General features: G+C 43.9%; 1 protein-coding gene across 1 annotated transcript in view; it reads right to left on the reverse strand.

Moving 5' to 3' along the window:
- LOC308133133 (eukaryotic translation initiation factor 3 subunit H) overlaps positions 1 to 27,664 on the reverse strand; it is a 65,399-nt gene that overhangs the window by 16,524 nt on the left and 21,211 nt on the right. Inside the window, exons 3-5 of the mRNA XM_080500426.1 lie at positions 15,422 to 15,589; positions 5,497 to 5,596; positions 2,889 to 3,038 (exon numbers count right to left, since the gene is read on the reverse strand). Coding sequence (XP_080356552.1) covers positions 2,889 to 3,038; positions 5,497 to 5,596; positions 15,422 to 15,589 — 418 coding nt within the window. The remainder of the gene's footprint in view (positions 1 to 2,888; positions 3,039 to 5,496; positions 5,597 to 15,421; positions 15,590 to 27,664) is intronic.

The following is a 27,664-nucleotide window of genomic DNA, read 5'->3' on the forward strand; positions in this document are numbered from 1 at the left end:
CACTCAGCCTTAGACACAGATGACATTGACAAATGGGGCTGCAGATTGGAAAATGAGACAAAAGGAAAAACATTAAATAAAAGCCATTATCGTTTACTTTTTTTTGGAAAGGGGTGGAAATGAGGAGAAGAGGGGAGGGCTGTCAGCGGAAGATGTAGAGAGATGGACGGTACAATCCAACACAAGGACGGAGCGGTGAAGCACTTTGACAACTTCAGGAAACAATTTCATCTTGCCAGCCATCCCACTGGCATGATGTCCTATGGACCCTATGGTGAGAGACGTTCTACTCCTGCCCCCATTTCGGTGCGGTATCAGAAGCAATACTTCAACTCTGGGCCAGTCAGTCGGAAAATGGAACAATATGCAGGTGAGGTGATTGTCTCGTCTATTGGCAATTTGTGACAAATCACTCGTGTTGGTGCCAAGGTTAGTTGGCAGAGCGTATGCATTTTACAGAGCCGTGTACATCCAGGTCCTCGTTTGCGTTGTGGCTCACTGGTGTTGAAATTGACACAGACGAGACCACTCGACAAACTCCTGACGTGCTTCGCTGCAAGTGTACAAGTCAGCGTGGTGAGTTTTTTTGCGCGCCAACAGTGTGTAAATCAGCACTTTTGAGTCGTTATTGTGCTAATTTCTCACACCTGCCCATGGGAAGCTTTTTGATTAGCAGCTTCACAGCTGTTGCTCCACTTGCAGCGGTTTATCTCCATAAATGATTGCTGATAAATTCTCCTGAGACTGATGCTAAGAGCCTCAGAGATACAAATGCAAGACGAAAAGAGCCAGGCTGCGAGTTGAGGTGGTGGGGTGATATTTGTTCATATTGTGCTCATTAGCGATAGCAGACCAAGTTAGATGGCAGGCCCCGGTTTTTTTTGGGGGGGAGACATTTATGAATGTATATGCTCTGACATTTAGGCGTGACATTTGCTGCACCTAGTTTTAGACTGGATATCCCAATAGAACGCACAATACTATCCCAAAGGCACAGCTTTGTGAAATCGCATAAGTGGTCAAACATGTCCGAGTTGTGGCACGTGTTGGTGGGCAGAGACCCAAACAATAAACACTGGCTTGAGTTTGTTTTTAATCCCTCAGAGACGTGTGGCGCATCAAGGCCCCTTTCAATTGTGGTAGGAAAAAAGTTTTCACAGCAAAAGCAGACATATTTTGAGATGCACCGACACTGTAGAGCCTATCGCCTGCCCATCTGGTGCAACAGTCTAATCTTTTTTTAAATAAGCTTGAAGGGATAAGTCTGCCATTATTTTAATCGCTTTATTATTATCAATAAATCCACTGAAAACACCAAAATCAACTAAGTATTTATGCTATATCCAAGTATTTTCTGTGGAGCTCTCATCTTGTATAACTTGTGCTTGTCTACCAAAAAAAACTTCATTAGCCTCTAAAAACTATGAAAACACATATAGGGTCATAGTGTTTCACTGCACGACATATTCCTTCATTATAGCAAACACAGACAGTGAAAATGATGCCGTACAGCTTGTTGTTGTCCTTTCTCCAGCAGCTTATGAAATCACCAAATGTGACCCCGTGCCCATGATTATTTTCTGCATGTTCAATCGTGTGAAAATGATGTGCATCTGAACCGGACAATGTAAATTTCTAATGGTCATTTCTGGGGCTAATGACAAATGGTCGAGCGAGCTAACGAAGCAGCGAGAGCACGCAACTGGGTCCGTGAGCATAAACATCACAGATCAAAATTGCAGTTGCTGTTATCATTTGTTGTTTCAAAGTAAACAGTGCTTGGGCATTCATTATAATGAAGGAATATGTCATCCAAAGTAATAATATGGCCCTTTTATTCGTTTCTAATAGCATTTAGGAGACAAGTGCACACAAGTGTGATATTTCGATGGAAAAACAATTGCCACTTAATAAATTCATTCTTGGATTTGGTCCTTTGAGGGACATTTGTGGGGGGAAAAAAACAAAATAAAATAAAAACAAAACACAGGCCTTCTTGAGAAGAACCTGTAAACGGTCATAGAGCCAAGTACAATAGTAGTGCGGGGTGATGGGGATGTGTGGGCTGTGCGAGTTAAGCATAAACCTGAATACATCAATACAAAGCTTATTCTTTCTTCCGATCTGGTACCTTTTAGAACCATGTAAGACACAGATAAATGCCTGCGAGTTCCCTAATGTCAAATCAATTTTAATTTAGCAGGAGCTTTAAGTCATGTCTGTAAAAGGAGCCTGTGGGCTGAAAGAGGTACAATGATGTGTTTTTGAGGTGGTAAGATGCTTTTGAAAAGTGTCTTCATTCTATAAATAGTTAGAAAAGCAATTTGAGTTGTACAATATGAGCTTATTTCCATCCAACTGTTTTCCAGGATGAGATTACTGGTACCATTCACAAGCTGACCACACAGTAGGGTGTGTTATTGACCTTATTGAGCCATTAAGTGAAAAGATTCAAAGGCTTCCCACCAATATGATTTACCACAAAGCATTTCCAGTACAGAGGGACTACTTATTTGCATGTAAAGTAATGAGCTACAGTACCATCATTATTAAATCGGGGCGTGAAGTACTAGGATTACATACAGCATGGGGGAAGAACCCCGATCACCTCTGAAACCACAGCAAATAAATCTGCTCGATCACCCACCGGCTCCCTGCAATGTCAGTATTAGATTAAAAATTTACAGCGGTGCTGAAGGTTGGAGGACAGATGTTGATAAACCCACACAATTTCCCAACAGACCATGCAGAAACCTCTTGTAAATGCCTCATCTCTGGAGGAAAAGCCTGTTTGAAATAACTTATCCGGATAGCATTCACCTTTTTTACGACCAAGGTTCCTGGCCTTGGGCCTTGTGGCTAAATGGTTGCGTGAGCTCATGACTAACCTGCTTGAGAGGTTGAGCAGTTCGTGCTTGTCAGCGACCGTGGACTTGTCCTCCATCTCCCACATCAGTACGCTGATGAGGTGTGAGTTTTTGATGACAATCGGCACCTCCTCAAACATATGCTCGAAGCCAATGTTAGCCTTCTTCAAGCTGGTGAGAGGGAGGGGGATCAAAGCAAGAGAGACAGAGGAGGCGATGAAAATTGGTCACAGTCAGAATGAATAACAGACAACGTGATTGCGGCATTTCCAGAATTATATCCATGAACATCAACAGCAGTTTACACTGAGCAACATTTACATATTCCACTTGCCTATGGAATTGGTGGATTGGAAGAATGTCGTGAGAATATTGATGTGGATTCTGGACTACTTACTGGACAGCCCGAGCTAACGTTGTGGTTTATTTTAATGTGTAGAAAGATGATGGAAAGCTTCAGCTATAACCGGAGGGAAAATTATTTTCTTTCCGAGACATCAAGTGGTTTAAAGAGGACAGCTTGCATGACACAACACATGACAGCCAGTCTGAATCAGTGGTGACAATTTTAAACCATCTTTTTTTTTTTTTTCTTCCCCTGTTTAGGAGCTAAAAACTGCACCTCTTTCTCTCTTGCTCGCTCTCCCTTTGACAGCAGCCTGTTAACAAGAATGAAACTTCAAACTTTGCTTAATGTCGCCCATAAATCTAATAACATTGACTGACTGCTTTTGTTTTAGCCCGTCAGTCGGGCACTGTGCACGAGCTACAAACTAATGCCTGTGTGTCCAACGCCGGCTTGTTAGATGTGCCTTCCTTGTTATGGGATCAATATATTCACTGCATTAATCTGCAATGTGCACTGTACCAGAACGAGAGATGTTTATATAATGCTCCTCTGTGTGATAAAAGGGTACATGGAGAATCGTTTGATTCTTGGAAGAATTATTTTTGATACGTGTTGCTTGGAATTCTAAATTAAGGATCACCTGAGGCAAACTTTAAGAGGTGACTCTCAGACAATGCAAGAAGACGATGGTGCCGAGACCTCTCAGCGTTGGAGGAATAAAATCAGTATGGGTAGGAGCAGTCTTTAAGGAAAATCCATAATAATATAAATACTGTTTGTTAAAGATTTTGGCACAATTATCAATCTGGAGTGCATTAAAATATTTCCTGCATACTGTGACCTTTTCAAATGCCTGCAGAGTGAAATAAAAAGGTGTCCGCGAGGAAACAGAAGGACAGCACAATCTAGACGGGACAAATTGCTCAACCATACTGGACTTTGGCACACTTAATGCCATGCTCTTTCCAAGTTGGGCCCCGCTGGACGGAGCCAAAGGTTGACTCCACAGGCGGACTAATTTGATGCTTCAGATTGTGTGCTGAAGTGGACTCTATTGACCACAGCGTCTATAGCCCAGCGGACTTGGAGAGCAGTTCAAAGGGATAGGGCTATTCAACGCTCATCTATCCATGCCTTTCATTTCAAAAAGGTGCACAATATATGCAAGCTTACGAAACATCAAATACACCAACATGAAAGAGAGTGCTCTTTTTTCCCCCTGCACATTGTAGTGTGTGTGTGTGTGTGTGTGTGTGTGTGTGTGTGTGTGTGTGTGTGTGTGTGTGTGTGTGTGTGTGTGTGTGTGTGTGTGTGTGTGTGTGACAATAATACACTTCTGAAGTTTTGCATCTTAAGGGGGGGAACAATTGATATTCATATTTCTGGTCAATTCTGAAAGCATTAGATAGAAATAAGATTTTTTTTTAATGTGGGTGTACTGCCCTTTCCTGTCCTGAGTCGCCCTCGTTCAATCATTGCCTTATTGGGAACACTGATCGCCAAAGATTGTAGCCATAATAAATCATAGGAACTAATGAAAAGCTGCAGAAATGAGAAGGATGCTGACTGTGGGCCAAACACAGTGGGTCAATATCAGAGCAGCTGGCAACAGAGACACATAAGGTGGAGAAATGTTCAGGAAATAGATGAGAGAAATGATATTGTACTGCTAAAATGCCCTCATCCCCTGTTGTACGCTTTGTGTTAGTGGATTTAAAATGTATATCTGGAGCTTCTGACAGCCTCTGGGATTTCTCTATTGGGCTGTTCTGTATATGTCGGGGCATGTAGGTTGTACCCTCATGCACGTGTTTATGCATGTATGAGTAGGTGAACAAGGACTACCTGAAATGCCTGGTAAAAAAAGACCCCTCATTACGTTCATTTTTAGCCGCTATTTAAAAGCAATTAGGATAAGCCTTGGGGTCAGAAAGAGCGTAAACACGGTACATTTGGTTGATGGGCAAGGGCGAGCTGATAAATCATCATCAGCATCCATCTCCAACTGCTACTAAATGCCTCCCCTGTGGACGCCGGGACGTATTTGCATCCGATGAATAAACAAAGGTTGAATGAGTGAAAAGCCACAAAACTGATGCTTGATATTCCTACAAGCAATGCAAACCTGTGTGTTTCTACACGTGTTACCTAAAAAAATGAACTGAACTAGTGATACTTTATTAATACCATTGCCTCTTTTATTAAAGTGTATTTGTATTTCTGAATGCATACAGTGTATAAAGAAGTAGTGACTGTGTGTTTTGCAATAAATTTACTCACGCCTCAGGTGTGAAGTCCTTTTCTTTGCAGATCTCCATGAGTTTCGGGGTGAGTCTGTAGGCTTTCAGAGACAAGGAGCCTTGAGCCGTCTTGATGGGATCTACAATGAGCAACAAAAATGAAGTTTAAACAATCAAACATGTCATTTGAATCCAATACTTTCATAACATAAAGACAAATACCCGACTTCCAAAGACACAGCATTGTTTTTGTGGGGTGGGGGGTTGGGTGTGTGTGTTTTTTTTTTTAATTATTCAAGGTTTGTAGAGAAAAGTAGAAAATGTTTGTTTTGGCTACATGATCTGCCATTATGCAGTTCTTTCTCTCGGTTCAAGTGAACTCAAGGATGAATAAATTGTGTTTTAGCACCACGGGCCTCGTGGTTTGGCGCAGTGGCTCTCGCCATGGGGTCCAAGGAAAAGGGGCATCAAGCATATGTTTGCTTTGAAGTTGTCAATCTTAGATTTGCATGCGTCAAAGAAAATTACAGACTTTAGCAGGATTTAGTGCTGACCTAAGCATGTGCCCATTACTGTGATTTTGAAGGTTCCTGTGCCTGCCAGCAGTTGGTTTTATTCTAATGTTTTGGCTAATGAAAAATTGAAGGGGTCCACAGCCTGAAAAACAATCATGAAGAGACGTCCAATTGGAAAATATTAGGAGCCACTGGGTTAGAGGGCGTAGTTAACAGCATTCCTCATTAGGGTTCATGCTGCACTTTGTTTTCTTTTTTATATATGAGCCTCATCTGAACTCAACTTTCATTTGACTCCAGAGTTGGCTCTCAATTTTCGGTAGGGTGCTCAATCATGTTTACGTCAAAAATATACCAACAATCACCTGGTTACAGTCTCATTTAGAGTGATTTCTTATGTTGGATATCAACAGGTTAAGATAAGAACCCATATTGAGAAGGGGAGCACTGTTTGATTGATTGATATATATATATATATATATATATATATATACATACACATGCACACACAAACATTTCCTTAACACGTTGCTCCACCTCAAAAAATTGCAGAGAGCCCCCAAACTGCATGCCAAATCCTTTTCAATCAAACCTCAGCAGACTTAACCATCATTTCTGACAAAATCTAAAACTAAATTCAACATAACGGTCACAATTAGGTATGAAATACAGCAGCGGCAATTGTTTACAGAGCCTGTGAAAACATTTTCAATAATAAAAATAAGCATCACTGATTTGAAGAACCTAAAAGAAATAGGACAAAAAAAAAATGGTGAGTGCTCACTAGAGCTACCATAAATATCATTCAGGGAGTATACAGTGCCTCACATCAGACCTTGCATTTGATTGATACTCTCAGTTAATATCATCTCTGTATTTTGGGTCTGAAAAACTGCACTCCAGTGCAGGCGCACAACACTTCTGAGCAGGAGGGATGGGAGAAGAGGAACTGCTGCTACATATAAAAAAAAGCTACTTTACATTCTTGTTTGTGAAATCAATGTGTTGGGTTTAAGTAGCGTTTCAATAAAAGGATAAAAAAAAAAATCTAGAGCAGCTTGGTTACACTTCCTGTTTAAACTACCTGCAGAGAGAAACCACCGGAACAGGCCAAATGCCACCAAAAACTGCAGTCCGCCACAGAGTTTACTGTAGCTTAGTCCTTTCCCAAACCGCTAACTGCGGGGGCTTTTCCACTGGAGACAACCAGGGGATAGTTCGGAGCCAGGGTCAGACTTTGCACCAGTTCTTCGTCTTTCTACTGCCAAAGCCGGTGCTAAACAGGAGCTCACCCAGTCTTACGCTGGCTCAACTTCTTTGTTGGGCAAGAGAGGAGCCAGGCCAGGGCCAGACGCGTCATCAGCAGGGGGCGGAGTTATAACGGGAGTTACCGCTACTTACAAGGTGGAAGAGAAGCGAACCAGATTTCTGAAAACTACAGGGAACGAGCCCCGGAGAGGTTATTGAGAATTTTTTTTTAAATAAAGCGTGGGAACGATGTAATAAGTTGCTCTATGAAGTTAATAATAGGAGGGAACGAGATGATTCAATCCTTGATCGCGGCGCTGCGGCTCTCGAGGTGCAGAGCTCCTCCTCTCAGCTGCGTGAGACATAGACTTTAGATGCAGTTTTCGATTGTTTTCATGCTTCTCAGACGCTCCAATATTATTTTCCAAGTCCACAGAAATATATAATGAAGCAATACTTTTGGTTCATCGGCAACTAAAAACCAAACTACACACTACTGTAAATAAAAACTTGGAAAATGTGCCTTTTAATGTCGCTTCATGTGAAAGAAAACTTTAATCAGCGTGTGTTTACGTAGGTCTCCATTATAAACAGCTGTAAAGCTGCGTTCTATCATTCTGCACCGCCATTCCTCCTCAAGTTGAAGCATTTGATTCAGACACGTCCAGAAATAAAATGAAAGGAGCCGAAATTCACAATGCAATGCCCAAATGTTGAAAAACAAGCCCCGAGCTCATTCACAAGTTTTCTTTTATTTCTCTCTGGCCACTCCGGGGCTCAGGGCAAAAACAAGATGGATGTGAAAAAACACCAATTGAGCGACAAGGAGACTCTGTGTTTTCTGTCTCTTTCATCTGCATCCGAGGTTCAGGCCAGATTGGATGGAGCGACCCGGACAAAACGGATGAATACAGTCCGTCTCCTTAGATGAGCACCTTCATCGCTAATCGGTGAGATCAGTGACGCGCATCGCGTTTTGGAGTGACGCAATGACGTGGCGCTCACTTGGCTCCGTTAACGGTGGAAGAAGAACCGGTTCTTTGGCGGTGCTCATTTAAGAACTGGCCCTGGCAGCGGCCCTGAACAAGCTCCTGCTTCTTTCTTCTGGAAAAGCCCCGTGTGCTTTTCCTGCAGCCGATCCGGGCTGAAAATGTCTCGGCCCTAAGATGCACATTTTCACTGTAGGCGAGTTCAATTGAGAAGTTTTCTGCAAAAAGAGAGAGATATTTAATCCAAATGGGGATTAAATATCTCTGTTTTAGTACACTTCAAGGATTCAAGGATTCAAGGATTCAAGGATTCTTTATTGTCATATCAAGGAAATGATACGAAATTTGGACTCAGGTCCCGGTGAGCCAGTAATAAAATATATAGTAATAAAATATATAGAGCGTAAAAAATATACAAATATACAAGAGCAGAAATGTAAGTGTGAAGTGTTTGTAGTGCAGGAAGATGGGAGTCTATGGAACATGGCTCGAGTTCACAAGTCTCACAGCTTCGGGGAAGAAGCTGTTCCTGAGCCTGGTGGTTTTGCTCCGAATGCTCCTCAGCCGCTTTCCTGAGGGGAGGGGCTGAAACAGTCCATGTGCTGGGTGGGTGGAGTCCTTCATGATGCGGAGAGCCCTCCCCCTGCACCGTGCTGTGTAGAGGTCCGAGGAGGTGGGGAGGCCGCTCCCGACAGTCCTCTGAGCGGCCTTTACCACCCTCTGCAGAGCCTTCCTCTCAGCGGCGGTGCATCCGCCATGCCACACAGTGATGCAGCTGCAGAGGACGCTCTCCACCGCACAGTGGTAGAAGCTCCTCAGGACGGAGCCTCCCAGACCTGCTTTCCGCAACTTCCTGAGGAAGTAGAGGCGTTGGTGGGCCTTCTTGACCAGACGGGAAGTGTTGGCGCTCCAGGTGAGGTCCTTGGACAAGTGTACCCCCAGGTACTTGTAGCTGGAAACCACTTCCACAGCTGCTCCTCCGATGTGCAGGGGAGCGGGGGGGCACCTGACCCTCCTGAAGTCCACCACCATCTCCTTGGTCTTTTCCCCGTTGATGCAGAGGTTGTTTCCACTGCACCACTGCATCAGGTGTTCCACCTCCTCTCTGTATTTGGACTCATCGTTATTTGTGATGCGTCCCACTACTGCTGTGTCGTCCGCAAACTTCACTATATGACAGCTGGGGTGTGTTGCCGTGCAGTCATATGTCAGCAGAGTGAACAGGAGGGGGCTCAGCACACAGCCCTGAGGTGAGCCGGTGCTGAGGATGATGGGGGAGGAGACGGTGTCGTTGATCCTGACAGTTTGTGGTCTGTTGGTCAGGAAGTCCAGGATCCAGTTCCCCAGTGTGGGGCTCAGTCCAAGGGAGTGGAGCTTCTGCACCAGGGTCTGCGGGATGATGGTGTTGAAGGCTGAGGAGAAGTCCAGGAAGAGCAGACGGACATAGGAGTTTTTGCTCTCCAGATGGGTGAGGGTTGTGTGGACCACCGATGAGATGGCGTCATCGGTGGAGCGGTTTTTCCTATATGCGTATTGGTGGGGGTCCACAGTGACGTCGATGGAGTCCTTGATCTGAGTCATGACCAGCCTCTCGAAGCACTTCATGACTACCGGGGTTAGGGCGACCGGCCGGTAGTCGTTTAGGCCTGTCACTGTGGAGCATTTGGGGACGGGGACAATTGTGGCAGTCTTTAGGCAGGTGGGGACAGATGACAGTGAGAGTGAGGTGTTGAAGATGTCTGCCAGCACCTCGGACAGCTGGTGTGCACAGTCCTTCAGTACCCGCCCCGGGATGTTGTCCGGGCCAGCAGCTTTGCGGGGGTTAATTCCCTGTAGGGTCTTCCTCACATCTGCTGTGGTCACAGTGAGGGGTGTGTCACCAGGCGGTGGTGTGAGTCTAGTGCTGGGGGGGGGGGTGTCCGGGTCTTCGAATCGGGCGTAGAAATTGTTGAGTGTGTCTGGCAGGGAGGGGTCACTTGGGCATTGTGCATTCCTGGTGTTGTAGTCTGTGATGCACTTGATGCCCTTCCACATGCGCCGTGGGTCGTTGGTGGTGAAGTGACCCTCAATCTTTTGGGAGTATGTGGCTTTGGCCCTCGCGATGCCTGCATTCAGCTCTTTCCTTGCCTCTTTGAGTGCTGGTGCCTCTCCTGCCCTGAATGCAGCATCCCTAGCCTTCAGTAAGGTTTTCACCTCAGCGTTCAGCCAGGGTTTCTGGTTCGGGTAGCAGGTGATTGTCTTGGTGGTGGAGACGTCATCAGCACACTTGGAGATGAAGCCGAGGACAGAGGAGGTGTATTCCTCCAGGTCCACCTCTCCCTCGTATGTGGCTGCCTCCCTGAAGACCTGCCAGTCTGTGCATTGGAAACAGTCCTGGAGCACAGCGGCTGATTCTCTGGGCCACACAGTGACTGTCCTCTTTGTTGGCCGGCTCCGTCTCAGCAGGGGGCGGTATGCTGGCGCCAGCATGACGGTGATGTGGTCAGAGAGTCCGAGGTGGGGGCGGGGAAGAGATCTGTATGCTCCGCGGATGTTGGTGTACACACAGTCCAGGGTATTGTTTCCCCTTGTGGGGATGGTGACGTGCTGGTAAAACCTGGGCAGAGTGTCTGTCAGTTTCACGTGGTTAAAGTCCCCCGCAACCACGTAAAACGCCTCCGGGTGCCTCGTCTGTAGTGAGCTAATGGTGTCGTGTAGCTCCCTTAGCGCTTCGTTAGCATTAGCATCCGGAGGGATGTAAACAATCGTGACGAACACCGCCGTAAACTCCCGCGGCAGATAGAACGGCCGGCATTTTACAGTCATTAATTCTATCGCCTCAGAGCAGTGGGTTTTTTCCAGACAGCAGTTGGTGCACCAACCTTCGTTCACGTACGCACACAGTCCTCCTCCCCTTGCTTTCCCGGACCGGTGGTCGCGGTCCGCTCGGAAGAGTCGCAGCCCGTCGATCTGGAAGGCTGAGTCCGGCATGTTGTTATTCAGCCAGGTTTCCGTGAGACAAAGAACAGCACAGTTCCTCATCTCCTCCGAAACACTCATCCTCAGTCGCAGCAAGTCCATTTTGTTGTCCAGTGAGCGGACATTGGCCAAAAAGAGAGATGGGATCGGCGGCTTCCTAGCCTTTAGCTGAACCCCCGCGCCTGCCCGCTTCCCTCTCTTTTGTTGTCGGGTGCATCGCTTCCTCCTGCCGGCTGCTCCTCCGGCTCTGCTGCGCCACACCATTGTTCTCAGGAGCTGCCGTCTGCCGAGCGCCGATTTCAGTCCTGGTGGAATCATGCCATCCGAAATGTCCCTGATGGCCACCAGTTCGGTGGGGCTGTACATTACTCGTCTGTTAAGCACAGAGTTACTGCTAAAAGTGGTCTCGGAGGTAGTAAAAAGAGGCTTTTTACCGGGAGCTCGAGAAGCCGCTGCGCTCGTGCGCGCCGCCATTTTGCCATCTTTGCCTCTAGCTTGTTTTACTTGGGAATAAAACAAGCTAAATTGACAAGCTATTCGATAGTCCTCATAGAGAGTTCTAATAAACAAGATCGATTCATCAGGTGCACTTTACCTGATCTTTCCAGACACAAAGTCACGAGAGCCAAACTAAGAGGATGTCGACAGATCCTATAAGGTCTCCACATTTTGAGGAAATATTTCTTTGGGAACACATGCATCAGTCGCCCACTTTTGATAGATAATGACCATTATCCATGAAAATTGTTTGGAGATGGTCCGACCCATCGCACTCCAGCAGTTTGTCAAAGTCTCTCAAATTCTTACACTTCTGCATTTTTTCTGCTTCCACCACATTAAATTTTAGCACAAACTGTTCCGATATATCTCACCCAATAACAGGCGCCATGATGGAGAGATAATTAGTTAGCACATATTATTGTAAAACACTGGCACACAATGATATAAAAATTAATCTTCCAGTAAAATGATGTGATGCTTATCGCTCTTACTTTATCATGTGAATATTGTGGGTTCGAGTTGAGACTTCACCTTTCTGTGTGGAGCTTATAAATTCTGTGTGTGCTCATGGGGTTCTCTCAGGTACTCCAGTTTCCCCCTGAAGTTCAAAACCATGCATTTGAGGCTAATTAGTGACCTTTAATTGTAACTAGGTTTGAATGCGTGGATGTGGTTGTTTGTCTCTGTTTTTCCTCCTGTGATGGACTACAGATCAGTCCAGGGTGTAACCTGCCTTCACCCACAGTCAGAGGAGATTTGGAAAAGGCTGAAGAGCAGCTGAATGAATAGATTCCTGAAAATATAATATACAACAGCTTCATTTTATTGCAAAACTTATTCAGCTTTGACTTGGGAAAGGCTTATTATTTGTATATTTTTAAGTGAACATTCTGCACAATATTTTGGGGAGTGATTAAGTTGTTTTCCTTTGTATTGTGAAATCGATCTGGGTTTTTTTTTTTTTCTGTATTTGTTGCAAAAAAGTATAACTATTTTATCTTTTTGCTTTCTTGACCTTATTTAGTGATTGATTAAATGGTGTGATGCTGGTGACTGAAAAGATCTACCCTCTGCAATCTTGTATCAATTCTTATCACTGGCGGAACTTTTTTTTTTTTTTTTTTTTAAATTAGTGACAGAACGTTTGTTTAATGCAACCGCCGCAACCCTGTGGCTTTTATACGTTATTGCCCACAATGTACGGATCTTTATAAAGGGTGACAACCTTCAGAAAGGCTGTGATTGAAAAGCAAACCTTATACGCAACTGTACAAGTCTTTCACCAATACAGATATGGCATCACTAAAAGGTTTGCTTTCAGCAAGGGTCGGAGTAAAGTCGTGGCCGTACCGCTCCAAGCATTCAGCCCATGTGAGAAATCTGCTGTCGGGGCAAACACATTTAACTAACTGACTTAACAACCCACTCTAACTCAACCTCTAAGCTGTCACTGGATGGACGCTATTAACCCGCCAGTTGAGCGCTCGATTGATTCATTCATTGGCATAAAATGACCAGTGAGCTAATGACAAAGTGAACAAAAAAGAAATCAATTTTCTTTCCCTTTGACTTCAGACAGAGATAATGCCAATTCCTTTGAGGTGCTTTGATCCGTTAAGCGCTGCATTATTGATTGACATTAACGGGAGCCCACCGTTTAGAATGAGAACAGGCTGACTGATCGCATGCCTTAGTAGCGGCGCTAAATCACAGGGTTACATATGTAAAAGGGGTTAAACCCAATCTATGTAGCCACACCTTGTGCAGCTTGGGGTGAGTTTTGAGTGATGGGGAAAGGGCAGGGGAAGTTTCTTCACACTCTTGAATACTTGAAACATTTTAGTTCAAAGAATTATTTTTTTTTTTTTAAATAACATGTTTGCTGCCTCCCTCTTATGCCTTGAAGTGACTAGATAAACTGAGACATTTTAATGAAAGATTGTGGTTTCAGGTCAGTGAGCCTGCAAGTCTTTTTGTGTCACCCGTGTTCATTTTCACTCTTATTTTTCAGGTCTATAAATCTGAGTGAAGAAAACTCGGCATATTATGAAGTGTGCCGTATGAGCAGAAAATACCGCCGTGATAGAATCTGTCACTTTGACATCGTCCGTGCTTGATTGCATCTCTTCAGACGGAGAAAGTCTCACATGTGTGTTCGTGTTGGGCTATCAAGAGTCGAGACAAACTAAAAGATAGGAAAGTGAAAATTGCTGCCATTTACTGAATTACAAACCTTTTCCACCCTTTAAAAAAAAACAAAAAACTGTGTCAGAGTGCTTCCAAGCTAAATGACCACTTGGAGTGGTCATGAATGATCATTTATTTACACATCGAGGTGTAAAAATGAACACTCTTCGGTGGCGACAGGTTTTAATTTTCTGTCACGTCGATGTTAATATCACTCTCACTTGAAAGCTTACACCATCTGGGTTGGCATTCGTGTTGCTGCAATCATGGGCAGCTCTTAAAGGTTTTCATTGTAAAACACAGGCTGTGGTATCACGTCCGGCCGTGTCCCGTCAGTGCTCCAGCTACCTTGTTAATCCCATCCGCTCCTCTTTTTCCGCTATCTGTGCATCGGCATCAACGGGATTTATTGTCAGCGTATGAACGCTGATCTCCTCTGCCACAATGCGGTTTGGTGGAAGGTCATCCACATCAACATTTCAGCTGTGCGAAGTGGCATTACTGCAGATCTTCACTCACACATTTCTCAAGCCCTGCGGTCTATTTGAAGTGCCGTCGATGACGATACAGAAATTCATCTGAAAATGAAAATCTAATTCCAACCATCTTGATGTTTAGATTTAGGCTGTTTTTAAAACATCTGTGCTTACCTCAACTCATCCTTCCCTACATCTGTCAGACTGATTTACTGCTCAGACACTTTGAATGTGAACCTCAGCAGAATATCTTAAGATTTCTCGATGGCAGTCCTATTCGTGGATACTTCATGATTAAACGACCAAAAGCCAAAGTTATTCACTTTAATCGGGTCTGAAATGTGAATGACAAAGAACCCTAAATGGCAAATTAACAACAACGCTGCAGAAGTGCTTTTTTCAGTGGTGAAGACATAAAGCGGAACAGGGTTTTGTTTTGTTTCAAGTGGCAGGTTAGCTTTGTTTCTTTGGGGAGTATTAGTTCAGTTATTAGCAGCTATTGTCCTTCTTTCCTGAAACACCATCTGACAAGCATGAGCCTTTTTCTTTAGTGCTGGTCTGTGAATGGCTGAATGCTTGTGTGACAGGTAAACAATACAGCGGTGCGTCTCCTCTTTAGTCTTTTCAAAAACATGGTTTAAAAAAAATTATATATATATATACTGCCATCTCGTCCATTGAAGCCAGAGGCTTCAAACTCATTTGAGTCCAGGGGCCACATCCAGCACAATCTGATGTCAACTGGGCACAAAGGAAAAAATATGACTGACAAATATTTATCCCAGAGCTTTCTCTGTCTTTCATAGTCAAAACATGCATCCTGAATATGTTCACTTTAGTGCCCTTTCACAAATCGTATCTTGACCATGTCTGTAGCCTTAAAGGGGTCGTATTATGCAAAATGCACTTTCTAATGGTTTTCCAATGGTGATATGCATCACCATCCCTGGAAATGACACCCCAGAAGTGAAGAAAATAATAAGGTTTGTTTGGATGATTTGTCACAGATAAACATTTTGAGTAAATGTTGTATGAAAATGCCCTAATTGGGAGTTAAAGGAAAATACGTCATCATGTGCAGGACTACTTACCGTAGATGAGTACAACTGACTCTTCAATGGCGTGCTGGTAGCTGAATTGAGAGTCGAGAAGTGCGCGGCTGACAAAGGAGCCATAGAAGGTGGACTGGTACCAGCCCACATGCAGATGGTCAATGTTGACATGACGCAGAGAACGCATCATCTCCATCTGGTACTGAACTAGAGGCAGGAAGAGGTAGAAAAAAAAAACGGGAAGGAGAGAGAAAGGGGACAAAAAAAGAAACATTAATTCATCCGGACCCAGACGAGCTGTATGAACATACATGAAGTATGGGGGGGGAGGGACACATGAGAAATACAGTGAAACAATGAGCAACAGATATGTGAAGGACAAATGCACTGAAACCAAGAAAAACAAAGGTTTCATCTTCCGTTATCATGTGCCTGTGGTTGAGATTTCTAAAAACAAATATCAGCAGGGATCACCAGTCAGCCTTTCATTCCTTATGTCAGTAAATATATCTTTGGAAGGGGGAAAAAAAAAAAAAAAGCAGCTGGATAGATACACAGACAGGCTTCGGTTACTGCAGAGGAGGTGAGATACATTACAGGAAGAGCCATTTCATTACAGCAGACACATCCTAAGGATGCACAGCTAGAAATACAAACAACCTGCCTTGCTGGCTGTAAGTAACAGCTCAAGCAAGTGAACAAAACTGTATCTGTATGCAGGCTAGCTGGAGGAGGTTGATAAATCAGGTTGTGATTGGGCAGCTGTGGCCCCCTAGACCCCGGACTGTAGAGCACATCCCTCTCCTGCTGGGGCTGTTAAAAAGAACAAACTGGGGAAGTAGAAAAGAGGGAAGGTGGGGGGGAAGATGGAGAGGGAAAAAATGAAGATGGAAAGGTGAAGACTGCCGGAAAGACAGGCTCAAGGTGTGAGTGTGGGGAGGAGGAGGAAGAATAAAAGGGCAGAGGCAGAGAAGGGAAAGAAAGGGGGAGCGAGGGAAGAAAAATGTAATGTCACCTTATTACAAGGATGACATTTCTCCTTTGGCTTCTTTTTAATGGCCTGAATTCGACCCCTGGTGGTGATGTTATGTAAAGCAGGCAGCAACTTCAGTCGAAATGTATTAACATTTTATTTGGTCACTTGTAGGCTTTTGACCTTGCAGAGTTCCCGCTGCAATTTCACAAAGACGGGGCGATGTTAATATCGGCAGTGGAATCTGAAGCAATCTGTGTTCTGAATAACGATGCAGAATAATCACCATGAACATGTCTCAGAGCAAACCACCAACACACAGGCAGTATGCCCCCATGCTGCATAAGAGATTGAAAACTATCTCACCATCAGACTTTAGACACCTGCAGGAGTGCACCGAGAGGAGCTTATCCTCTTTTCTGATGATAACACACCCCTGAATTTCAAGAACATCTGGATAGAAGCCCTGAATGGGGCAGACAGAGACAGAGGTCCTATTCACAGCCTGTCCTGCAGGGATGCGCTAGATGTACCAATCTTTCCGTTTAATCTGGCCCCTTCATTTTGTGATTGACATGGTCAGTGAGACAAAAGCAAGTTGATTAAATGGAGAAGGGAATACGGATGAGAGAGCGGGAGAAGAATTGTGGAAGATACGGTATATAGGGGTGGATGGGAGTAATTCGCCGTAAGAAGAAGTGGTGGTGTCAGGTGGTTCCACCGACATGGTGTTTGTCTCTTCACTGTGACTCTTAACCGTAGTGGCAGGATCACAAGAAGTGTGCGCGTGTGTGTGTGTGTGTGTGTGTGTGTGTCAGAGTTCATTAAGAAAAAAAGATAGTTGGTGGTAAAGGCAGGTGCGGGAATGAATCGAGCATGTGAATGTGACTTTACAGTGATGAATGAGAGGTGTGTGTGAGAGTTAAACTAGAGGGGGGGGGATGCAAAACGCACAGCGTGGAGACAAGACAGAGGGAGAAGGAGAAGGGGTGACAGACGGGGAATAGGTATGTTCGAGAGTGGCTCTGCACATCGGGGCAGGCTCGCAGCACACTCCAAAATACACCAACACTCAATGGAGAGGCAATGCAGCTTGGCACATAACTACTGCATCTGTCTCCGCACTTCTATGCCCATCAGTATGGGTGCTTACCTCTCAGGCTCCACTGGTGCGTATACCTGCCCCTACACCCCGTCATTAGCAAGGAAATTGTGCACAAAGTGATCTGTCTCTGAAGCAAAAGCTGAAGGCTGGAGGATTGACAACAGAGGCAGCAAAACTAATCAGCCATTTCTCCTCCCTTATCTGATCGACAACTCTCCACAGCTCTTTATAACCCACTTGTGTGCACTATCTTGACAGGCTGAGTCAAAACCGCTTGTTTTAGAACATCATATTAAACTCAAATTTTAGGTCGCGCTCTGATTTAGGCACGGTTTTCTGGTCAATGCAAACACTCTGAAATGATGCCATGAGACAATGTCAACATTTTCAATGCAGTGGTAAACCCGAGTGTATTCACTCTACACGAAGTGATGAAGACTAGAGAAACCTACAAGCACCCCCCCCCCCCCACAAAAGAAAAGAAAATGCAAGGGTATTTTCACCAGTAATGCTCCAGTGGTTAAAGGCAATGAGGATCTTTAGATTAGACAACAGCTAGATCAGGAAATGCATTGAACAACTGAACATGTTTTTATGCGATACCACTAAAAATTGACAGTTTCTCCTGAAAACTAACGCACCTCATCACTTTACACCAACACGACTCACTATAACCGGAAAAAAAACAACTCACCACCACGCCTTGCTTTGCTTTGCTTTTCGATTAGCCTGCCAATGTGTGGCATGTTCGGGAGGACTTCAAAGTCGCAGAGTTTGCCTTCATCTGACATCATGGCTTAGCTACATAATAATCAGCGATTCTTTTAGACACACTTTTAAATGTGGAAAAAAAACTGGGTCGAAATCCCTCTGAGTATCCCCAAGATGCATTTATATAGCTAGGTTCTTTTCAACTGTCGACCAGAATCTGAAGACTCGGCTGTGAAAAGACGCGGATCTGGGGAAGGTTATGAAATGACTTTTTCAAGTGCTGAGAATTTCAAAAGCACAGAGAGGGCTCCAAAAAGGTTTAAGAGCAGTGGTCTCTGCAGTGCTTTTCTGAAACTGGTGGGTCAACTGAGCAACTGAGAGCCACAAAGCAACTGAGCACAGGGCACATGCGCAGAGTGTAGCTGTTGGAAGGAATTAAGAGACGATTCTGCACTAACGGCAATATGTTCAGAAACCACTTTGCAGTACGGAGCTAATGAAGCTAAAAAGTTGAGGTTGATTTGCAGAGAATACACTTTACAGTTGTTTAAGTTTTATTTGAGCCCTGGTTCTAAAAATGTGTGTTCCTCAATGCCTGAGTCAAAGAAATCTTAATAGCTTTATATAGGACATAACTTTCATGTAGCTATTATAATGGATGATCATATTAGCAATGTGTATCAAAAGATATTTGCCTTCAAATTAAGTATTGTTTGTATTTACATGCATGAGTACCAGTGGACTAACGCATATGAATGAATCCCACGCACACATGAATATGAAATATACTGCACAACACTTTCAACTCGTTGGTACCAAAATAAAAAAATTATAAAAAGATCCCATACTCGTCTGTAGGACACTGTGCTTCCACAACAAACTACAACCGACTGGTTGACTGGTTAATGTTCCCACTGCACAAAAAGTTGGGATGGGGCCAATCCAGTCCAGTATCGGGTTCTGATCCCAACATAATTCACGGATCGGAAATTTCCGAACCAACCTGCGGAGATTTCTGATCCATGAAGCTGCGTCTGTGCTTCACTGTTGCTGAAATGCCTCTGCAAGTGTTTCCCTGCAGACTGATTTGCTCACTGGCTACAAAATGTGAAAAGGATTTCGTGAACAGAGGCGGGTCTCAATGAGTAATGATTCAGGAAACCCATTCCACATTTTGCAGCCAGCTAGCAGGCTAGCGTAGTAGCACTGTGCTATCCAACTTCTCATGACACCGTGCCTGCTGTTCGGACACATTTTACACCCAAAACACCACACAGCGCGTAATGTTTGCAAAGCCGTTGTACAGCAAGGCAGCCGCTCTGCCACCAGACGTTCTAATTAATAAAGTGATTGTGAGGTTTTAAAGATGTAACAAGGTTATTATGAGATGATGACATCACGCAGACCCCCACATTGTCCAAATTGAACCAAAACAGTTTATACTGCTTCCTATTTTCATCTAATTCTAACCTCAAGTTGCCTTTTGGGAGAATACATGCATACATTGCTACATTTCATACTTGACTATCGAGAGGAGTTTATTCCAGCCTTATATCAAATCAACAATAATGATAATAATATTAAAGCAAATCAAGCTCTGGTGTCGGAACAGTATCAGTATCGGCAGATATCCAAATTCGGGAGTTGGGATCGGAAGTGAAAAAACATAGATCGGTGCATCCTTAACAAAAGGATGGCTGGTACGGAGCAGTATGGCAAAGCGTAACCAGAGCCAAATCTGGTGCGTTTCCTCCACAGAAAGTACGGTTCAAATGTAGGCAGGGTTGAGAGCTCCGCGGATATGCGTATTGCACAATGTTGCTCACGCCAACAGGTTCCGGAACTCCATTGTTGGGGAACCGGAGCGGCACGCACAATGGAGCACTGGCCAGTGACATGCATCGGTTACCGGCCGTAGCGTCTGCTCCCTAGTCCCGGTCTCCGTCCCTGCCTCACGTCCGCTCTTTCGGGACCAACATGAACAAAAAAATCTGTGCAAAGTGGAATATGTTATCAACAATATTGAAGGCGTGTCGTACATCACTGACCAATCAGCAAACGGCTCCTCAAAACCGGAACCTGTTCTGTTCTGAAGGGCGACGGAAGAGCGTCAACCTTTGGAGTGGTTATTTCCGGGAAAATCCCAAATTGTCGCGGCGGAAACCTGAACCATACCACTCCAGTCCTGAACTTTTTGGGCAGTGCAAACAGGGCTTTAGTGACGGCTACACACAGGAGTCGGGTCAAAAGGAAAGAGACACGTGCACTTTCAGACTGAGATTCAGATGGCTGAGTGAGACAAGAGGCCAGTGGCAGTTCAGCCAGCTCATCCACCACAGATCTAATACAAAGCGCAGAGCCTTGTAAATGCCACAGGATCACTACCTTGTTTGTTCGTAAAACCATGAATTATGGCTGTGGGGAAAAGAGAAGCGGAAGAAAAACAAACAGTGTGACCATCTCAGATGTGTATACTCCACAATATATTGAAGTAGTAAAGCCTCTGGATATCTCGCAATCTTTGGAGTAAAAGGTAGGTGTAAAAAGACAATTATTTTTATTGCGGTCTAATCCCTCACTGGTAACAAAAATCTTTTCAAATCTTCTTTATAGATAAGAATCTCAAAAAGTACCATGGTAAAAACAAATACAGAAGTCGCTCTCAAGTTAGTTGGTCAAAACAAAATGCCTGATACTTTCACACCAAGTGGCCAATTAATTACACAATGATTGTGTAAACATCACAAAGACTTACTGATAGTTTAAAGTAAGATAAGAAACATTAAATAATGAAGCCAAAGAGAAACCTTTATTCATTTTGTATCAAGTTGGCCAAGAAATGTTTTCCCAGGAACAAAACCAATGAAAATTTTAAGTAGATACAATCTAGAGGAACTAGTGGAACAAGCAAACACGCTGAGAAAACGGTAAAAAACTAAGCAAATTATATAGCTAAGTATTGTAAATATTTTGTGTTACAAGTCCTGAGAAGGGGCTCATCACAATCTTCCACAACTTTGAGAGATTTTAAATGCCGCTGAACTACTCTGAGATTATCATTCCGCGTCCTGGCACAGTGTTTTCAAGCTTGTCAACTTCCTGAATGGATTACCTTCAACTCAGTTAAAGGGTCCCTGAAATAATTCTATTAAAATACACCAGTATTTAGCATTATTTTTCCCCCTTTCGAATGATATATGACACACCAATGACAATCACACCACTATCTTGCTCTTGAGCGCCGAACGTCTAAAAATGCCTTTAAATCTCCCGCCCTGTGAATCTGACCTAGTTTTCCCAACTTGCCGTAGTTTTGCGCTGTGACGTATGAGGAGTTATTTACTTCCGCCCACAACAGCTGATCGTAGTGTCTTGTTTACATGTGCTCTGCATTATCGCGTTATTTAGCAGTTTTTTAGAGTCATGCCTAAGCGTTGTGTTGCGGCTGGGTGTTCCCAAATGCCCAGTCCGTCTGTAAGTGTCCATAAATTCCCAAAAGATGAAACTTTGAGGAGATTATGGACAAAACAAGTGCAGCGCACTCGCTCCAACTGGACACCAACAGAGGCCTCCTATCTCTGCAGTCAACATTTCACGGATGACTGTTACGAAACAGCACCCGCAATCCGAGAGTCACTTGGTTTTGATGTGAAGAGGAAACGTATCCTGAAACCTGGTTCTGTCCCCACCATTTTTAAACGGCTTTTTAACGGATTTTTAAACCCAACCTTCAGTAAGTCTTTTTAAAACCTGCTAAAACTTAAGACAAATAGACCAATAAACTTTGCAAAACACCCACTCTGACACAAGGGTAAATACCCGGTCACACACAATATGTGCACACGGGTAAATACCCGGTCACGCACAATATGTGCACACGGGTAAATACCCGGTCACGCACAATATGTGCACACGGGTAAATACCCGGTCACGCACAATATGTGCACACGGGTAAATACCCGGTCACGCACAATATGTATCACGGGTAAATACCCGGTCACACACAATATGTACTCACGGCTCAAACATGTATGGTTGAACGCCTTGATTTTCTTCTAATTCTTCCTCCGATGATTCCTCTCCTTCATCTTCGTCCAAAACCAACGATACGTCACTTAAATCTTCGCTAACATCGCTCCTAGGTGCTTCTGTATCGCCAAACCCCTCCATTCTTCAATCAGCTGATGTTGTTTTGGCTGGGACATATAACCCCTCGTACGTCATATCCGGTCTAGCTCAGGCGGCTCACATTTATGGCCCGCAAATATACCGTCGTCTGCTGCATCATGTAAAGTCAATTAAAAGGGTCGGAATTCGGACTTTTATCTGGGAATGTTATATACCTTTCGAAAGCATATTTATTCTTCTTTCTAAAGATGAAATCTGAAAAACATTTCAGTTACCCTTTAAGATCATTGTTGTGATGAGCTGCGTTGTCTTCTCTGACCAGACATGATCACAGCAGGTAAACTGTGCCAAACATGACAGTTAAGCAAAGCCGTATATAAAACGCTAAATGACTTGTATTTCTGGTGCCAATATGTGAGTGGGGCCACAATTTCATGGCTTCACTGGAGGTAGAGAGATCAGTGTTTGGGCAACGGTAATCGGAAGAGTGATAAATCTGTTAAGGTTTCTTCAACGAACACTCGGGAGGAGGTGACCTTAAGCATCTAACCTCCACTTGAGTTTCACAGATGCCTGACTGAATGAAAGAACGTCCCACTCACATGGGACCTGTGTGACCCCACATGCTGAGAAATAGTCAGCGAATTAATCAACTAGGATGGAGAAAGAAAAAAAAAGATGCTGATACATAATGGATATCTCTGCTCCTCTTCTCTTGCTTTTCAAACAACTCTAGAAGCCACAGTAGGTTGCAGGTCCATGAAATTCAACAATGGCTTTGAGTAGGTCACGCCATGGGAGAAAAGTCTGACACCTTTAATGTGAGCCCTAAAAAAAAAAAAAATCAAAATAAAAGCTAGAAACGGCACTCCTCCTTCTTCGATGTTGCATTACCAGAGCAGCCAGTAAAGTTCTGTCGACATAACTGCAGCATTAGGCTGAGAACAGCCAATTTAACAATATCATCAAGGCGTGGAGGTTGGAGCGTGCACCACCCGCTTGCTATTCCTTACTCATTTCTGCTGCCCTGCCGCCTATCCGATCAATCAATCTGGGTCCCGGGGCCAGACGGGGAATGAGTCTGCCCATTCCCTTAGTGTGTGTGTGTGTGTGTGTGTGTGTGTGTGTGTGTGTGTGTGTGTGTGTGTGTGTGTGTGTGTGTGTGTGTGTGTGTGTGTGTGTGTGTGTGTGTGTGTGTGTGTGTGTGTGTGTGTGTGTGTGTGTGTGTGTGTGTGTGTGTGCGTGTGATAGGGGAAAAAAAAAAGAGCATGGCTGATGTGTACGCCTTCAACGGGGACAAAATGTACGTGTGTATAAAGCAGTGTGTGTGTGAAACCATGGGTTCACTTAGGGAAACAGAAAATTGGGAGAAGAAAATCAAACGCGGTGGCAAGTGCAAGAGCGTGGCGCAGCGAAATGTGGCTGTGGTTTTCGTTTGCGAGCAGGTGTGTGCTTAAATGTGCGGAAAACTTGCCGGAAAGAAAAGATGTGTGCCGCTGAGGGACATCATGTACTGCACGCTGCAAAGCGACAGCGTGTGGGCGTGTGACTGCGTGCAAGGAGTGGATGTATTTATCAGCTGGGAGCAATCCTCCTCACCTTGGGCAATAATGGTAAGAGCCATAATCAACAAGGCAGCTCAAGTGTGTGCGTGCGTGCGTGCGTGCGTGCGTGCGTGCGTGCGCGTGCGTGTGTGTGTGTGTGTGCCATGAACCACACAGATTGTCCATACTCTAATACTCAATGACACATGAGGTGAACTGCATTAGACCCTGCATGAAGCTGCAGGCCACAACTTCACAGTGTGGGCAGTGGGATATGTGCGAGTGTGTGTCTTCGAATGTATCTGTGTGTCACAACACATTCTAATCAACACACTGACGGGATGTCGGGGGAGGCCTTGCTTGGAAAGTCGCTGCGGTTTAAGTAATTCGCACTCACAAACATGAACGCACACCGTTCCATTATTTGCCATTAAAGGCAAGAAAAGGAGTTAAAAAAATGTTATTATGTCGAATGGTTGAAGCTTGGAGAGCTACCGTTTTACTTCCGCTGGCCTGGCCTGATTTCAGTGAACAAGAAATCTGTATAGATCCAAATGAGAATGGATGGGCCAATCAGACCTCCCGAAAAAAAACACAAAAAAAAACTGATTACCCTTTGAATGGGAGAAAAAAAAATTCTCTAAATTGCTGCATTGAAGTTAAAATGTGGAAAAAGGCTGATCAAGGGCAGTTTAAGCTTTTGATGCTTCGTTTCAGGAGGGGAGAAAAAGGTGTGATTTTTCTTAAAAGTGATGTTCCACATCGGTGGTCAAAGTCAAGTGTGTTGTTTGGCTCCGCGTCGTATTTCATCTTTATATGTAAAGTAGAGCTTTACTTTGTTGTCAGCCATCGCTATCTTCTTAGAATTGACACTAAAACAGGGGAGAAAAGTGACTCCAGGTGACTGATATGGATGCTAGTTTCACTGACTGGACTAAATGGCTAATTCCTCACTCCGTGGTGACAGTGAATCATGTTGCTCTAGCCATCCCATGAATACTTGCAGAGACCAGACAAAATCCAAACAAATCTTTGGGTCTTTATTCTCCCGGTGTTCATGCTGACTGAAGCAGGGTGCAGCACCACAGCTGTTTCTTTTCTTCTTCTTTTTTTTTTTCCTCCTTAGCCTCAGGACTCACGCAAACCCTAATTTAATGAGTTCACACTCTTGACCTATTCATTCAACGCAGCTGACAACCCACTTTTACCCTGCACTCTATTCTGACAGTCATTTACTCGGTGACACAGTCTCCGGAAAGAGTGGCTCTCACCTTCTTCATGTTTACACATTTGTTTTGCTGTTTTGTTTAAAAGCCTCAGTGACAGGCATTAAGTATTCTGGAACTACATCAGACTTAACACCATATGCAGCCGAGCAAAAATCACCCAGGCTGCCATTCTCGACTACAAAAAAAAAAACTTAGAAAATCTGAATGTTTGAAGGCCTTGAAATTAGGTGCCTGTTCTGCCTCGTTGTTCCTGTGCTGCTTTCCTGTTTACCCATTCTCCTTTAACCTCGCTACTCACAAAGATTCCCTAAGCAGAAACGGAGAATGCCTGATGATTTTAATGCACTTTTCTCCTCCACTGGAGTTCATTACAAATCACTGGTAATCTATCAACTCCCAAATAGCTGAAGACCCAATGTTTCATTGGTACCCTGTGCCTTTCGGGCCAATATAATTAATCCTCCAGAGCTGTGACGTAATCAGATTGAAAAGTGGAAATTATATCTACATAATAACTAGTAGGGCAAAGAGTCGACTGAATACTCTCAAGGACGCAGCAGCTTATTTGGTGCGACTGACAAATAATCCATATCTGTTTTCATTTATGAACAAACTCTTAAAAGGCTCAATTCATTTCTTCTATGAGAAGCCATTAACTGAAAATTTGAACAGATTGCCAGGTGAAGAGTGAAGTCACAATAGTTTGGGCTCACTTCTTTTGTCCCACTGGCACAATACAATACAATACAACAATTAAGCCATGAGCTAACAAACATTGGCCCAAGGTGAGCTACATTGCCACCTGCTTCAGCCTGGAATTGATTCATTTGCTCTCAATTGCTCTTTTACCATCTCTGTCTCTCGTGCATACCTATAATATTAAACCCTTAGCACCACGGCTCACGCATACAACCACCTCTCCGAGCAGAATATGTTGGTGTTTGTCAGACATCGAGTAGAGAAGGTACGGCAAATCAGAGGACACGATTCAGGACAAAATGCATATCAATTCCTCCTCTGAAACAGCTAAAACAGGATGAGCTTTGTTTTGTGTGTTATTCGGAAAAATAAATAGCTTGAAGGCTGAAACCAGCCAAGACAGATAATGGGTAAACCTTGAAAAGAGTTGAACTAGTTTCCCCCCCCAAAAAAAATGAACTGTGGGCATGCAAGAATTAATACTCGAGAAGTGGAGAATCACTAAAATATTTACAGACTGCATATTTTCAAATTGAATCTATCTAATTATAGATGGTGACAGCGCCCACTTCAAAATGCCACACTCCGAAAACAAACGACACATACAGGTAGAAATGAAATGGTTCAAGTTAAATAGAAATACAATTCATGACACACTATAAAAATGTATCGGTTAATTTCCATTTGTTTATATAACTTTCTTACGCCATCATTTATAGAGTACACAAAACCTGAAATCATTTTTTTAAAGTATAATAAGAATATGACAGTCTAGCTTTGGGCTATTTCTCAAACTGCAGTTTAAATGCGTCTTTAATAGAAAAGAAATAGTCTATTAAATAGTATATTACTATACAGAATGACTCCAGAATAACATTGGCGAGTCAACTGTACAGAGGTTCTATTTTGTTCTTATAATATTGTGATGTTCCCCAACAGATATTATACATTTCTGGTTCGGATGTGTCACCAAGAGCCGCAATACATCAGGTCTGTCGTTTTGCACAAATTGCTAGCAAAAACTATATAAAGTAGAAGCAGCAGAGCAAGGGAGTGATAACAATAATGGGGTGAAGTCTTAAGAAGATGGAAATGTACTCAAGTTGATCTTAGCGTGCTGAGACGTACAGATAAGAAAACAATATTGTAAATACGGTATCTGCATATCAACACAGCAACAAGATTAATGAGGACGACAGCTTGACATCGTCGCGATACACGAGAGGCTGTAATGGAGAGGTGGAGAGAGAAGGAGAGAGAGACGATGAGACGCTCGGAAAGAAAGGAGAAAGGTGCAAAAGGTGCAAGTAGGGGAAGGAGGTCGCCCACCAGTCTTTCATCAAGGAATGCAATTTGTTAAGTGAGCACACGCAGTGTGTGTGTGTGTGTGTGTGTGTGTGTGTGTGTGTGTGTGTGTGTGTGTGTGTGTGTGTGTGTGTGTGTGTGTGTGTATAGTGATGAGTCAGGGGCCGACCTTGCCTATTAAAGTCTAAATTGATATAAATTAATAAGTGAATAATAACACCCAAATGATCATCATCATGTCCTTGAAGTAGTTAAACATCTTTTGCTTGAGGGACAGCCGGAGTAAGCGTGAGTCTGATTCACGTTTGCTGTCAAAATATGACACATTGGTTGTTCCTACACCGTATTTCACTTTCAAATCATCATTTCCGGCACACTGACTCCGTCGGAACAATTTTAATGGCACTGTCAACGAGGACAGGTGTAACCCGACAGGCCAATCAGCATTTCTCAAAAGCGTGGCAATGAGCTGGCTTTCATTCAGGGGTGAGTTTCCTATGTGGACGACCATGCTAACAGGAAATTAATCAACATTGCTGTTCATTTCTACCGCTAATCATTACTGTGCTTAAGAGTGCAGGAAATACA

This window comes from Blennius ocellaris (genome assembly GCF_963422515.1).
Source record: "Blennius ocellaris genome assembly, chromosome: 8".
Taxonomy (NCBI): Eukaryota; Metazoa; Chordata; class Actinopteri; order Blenniiformes; family Blenniidae; genus Blennius; species Blennius ocellaris.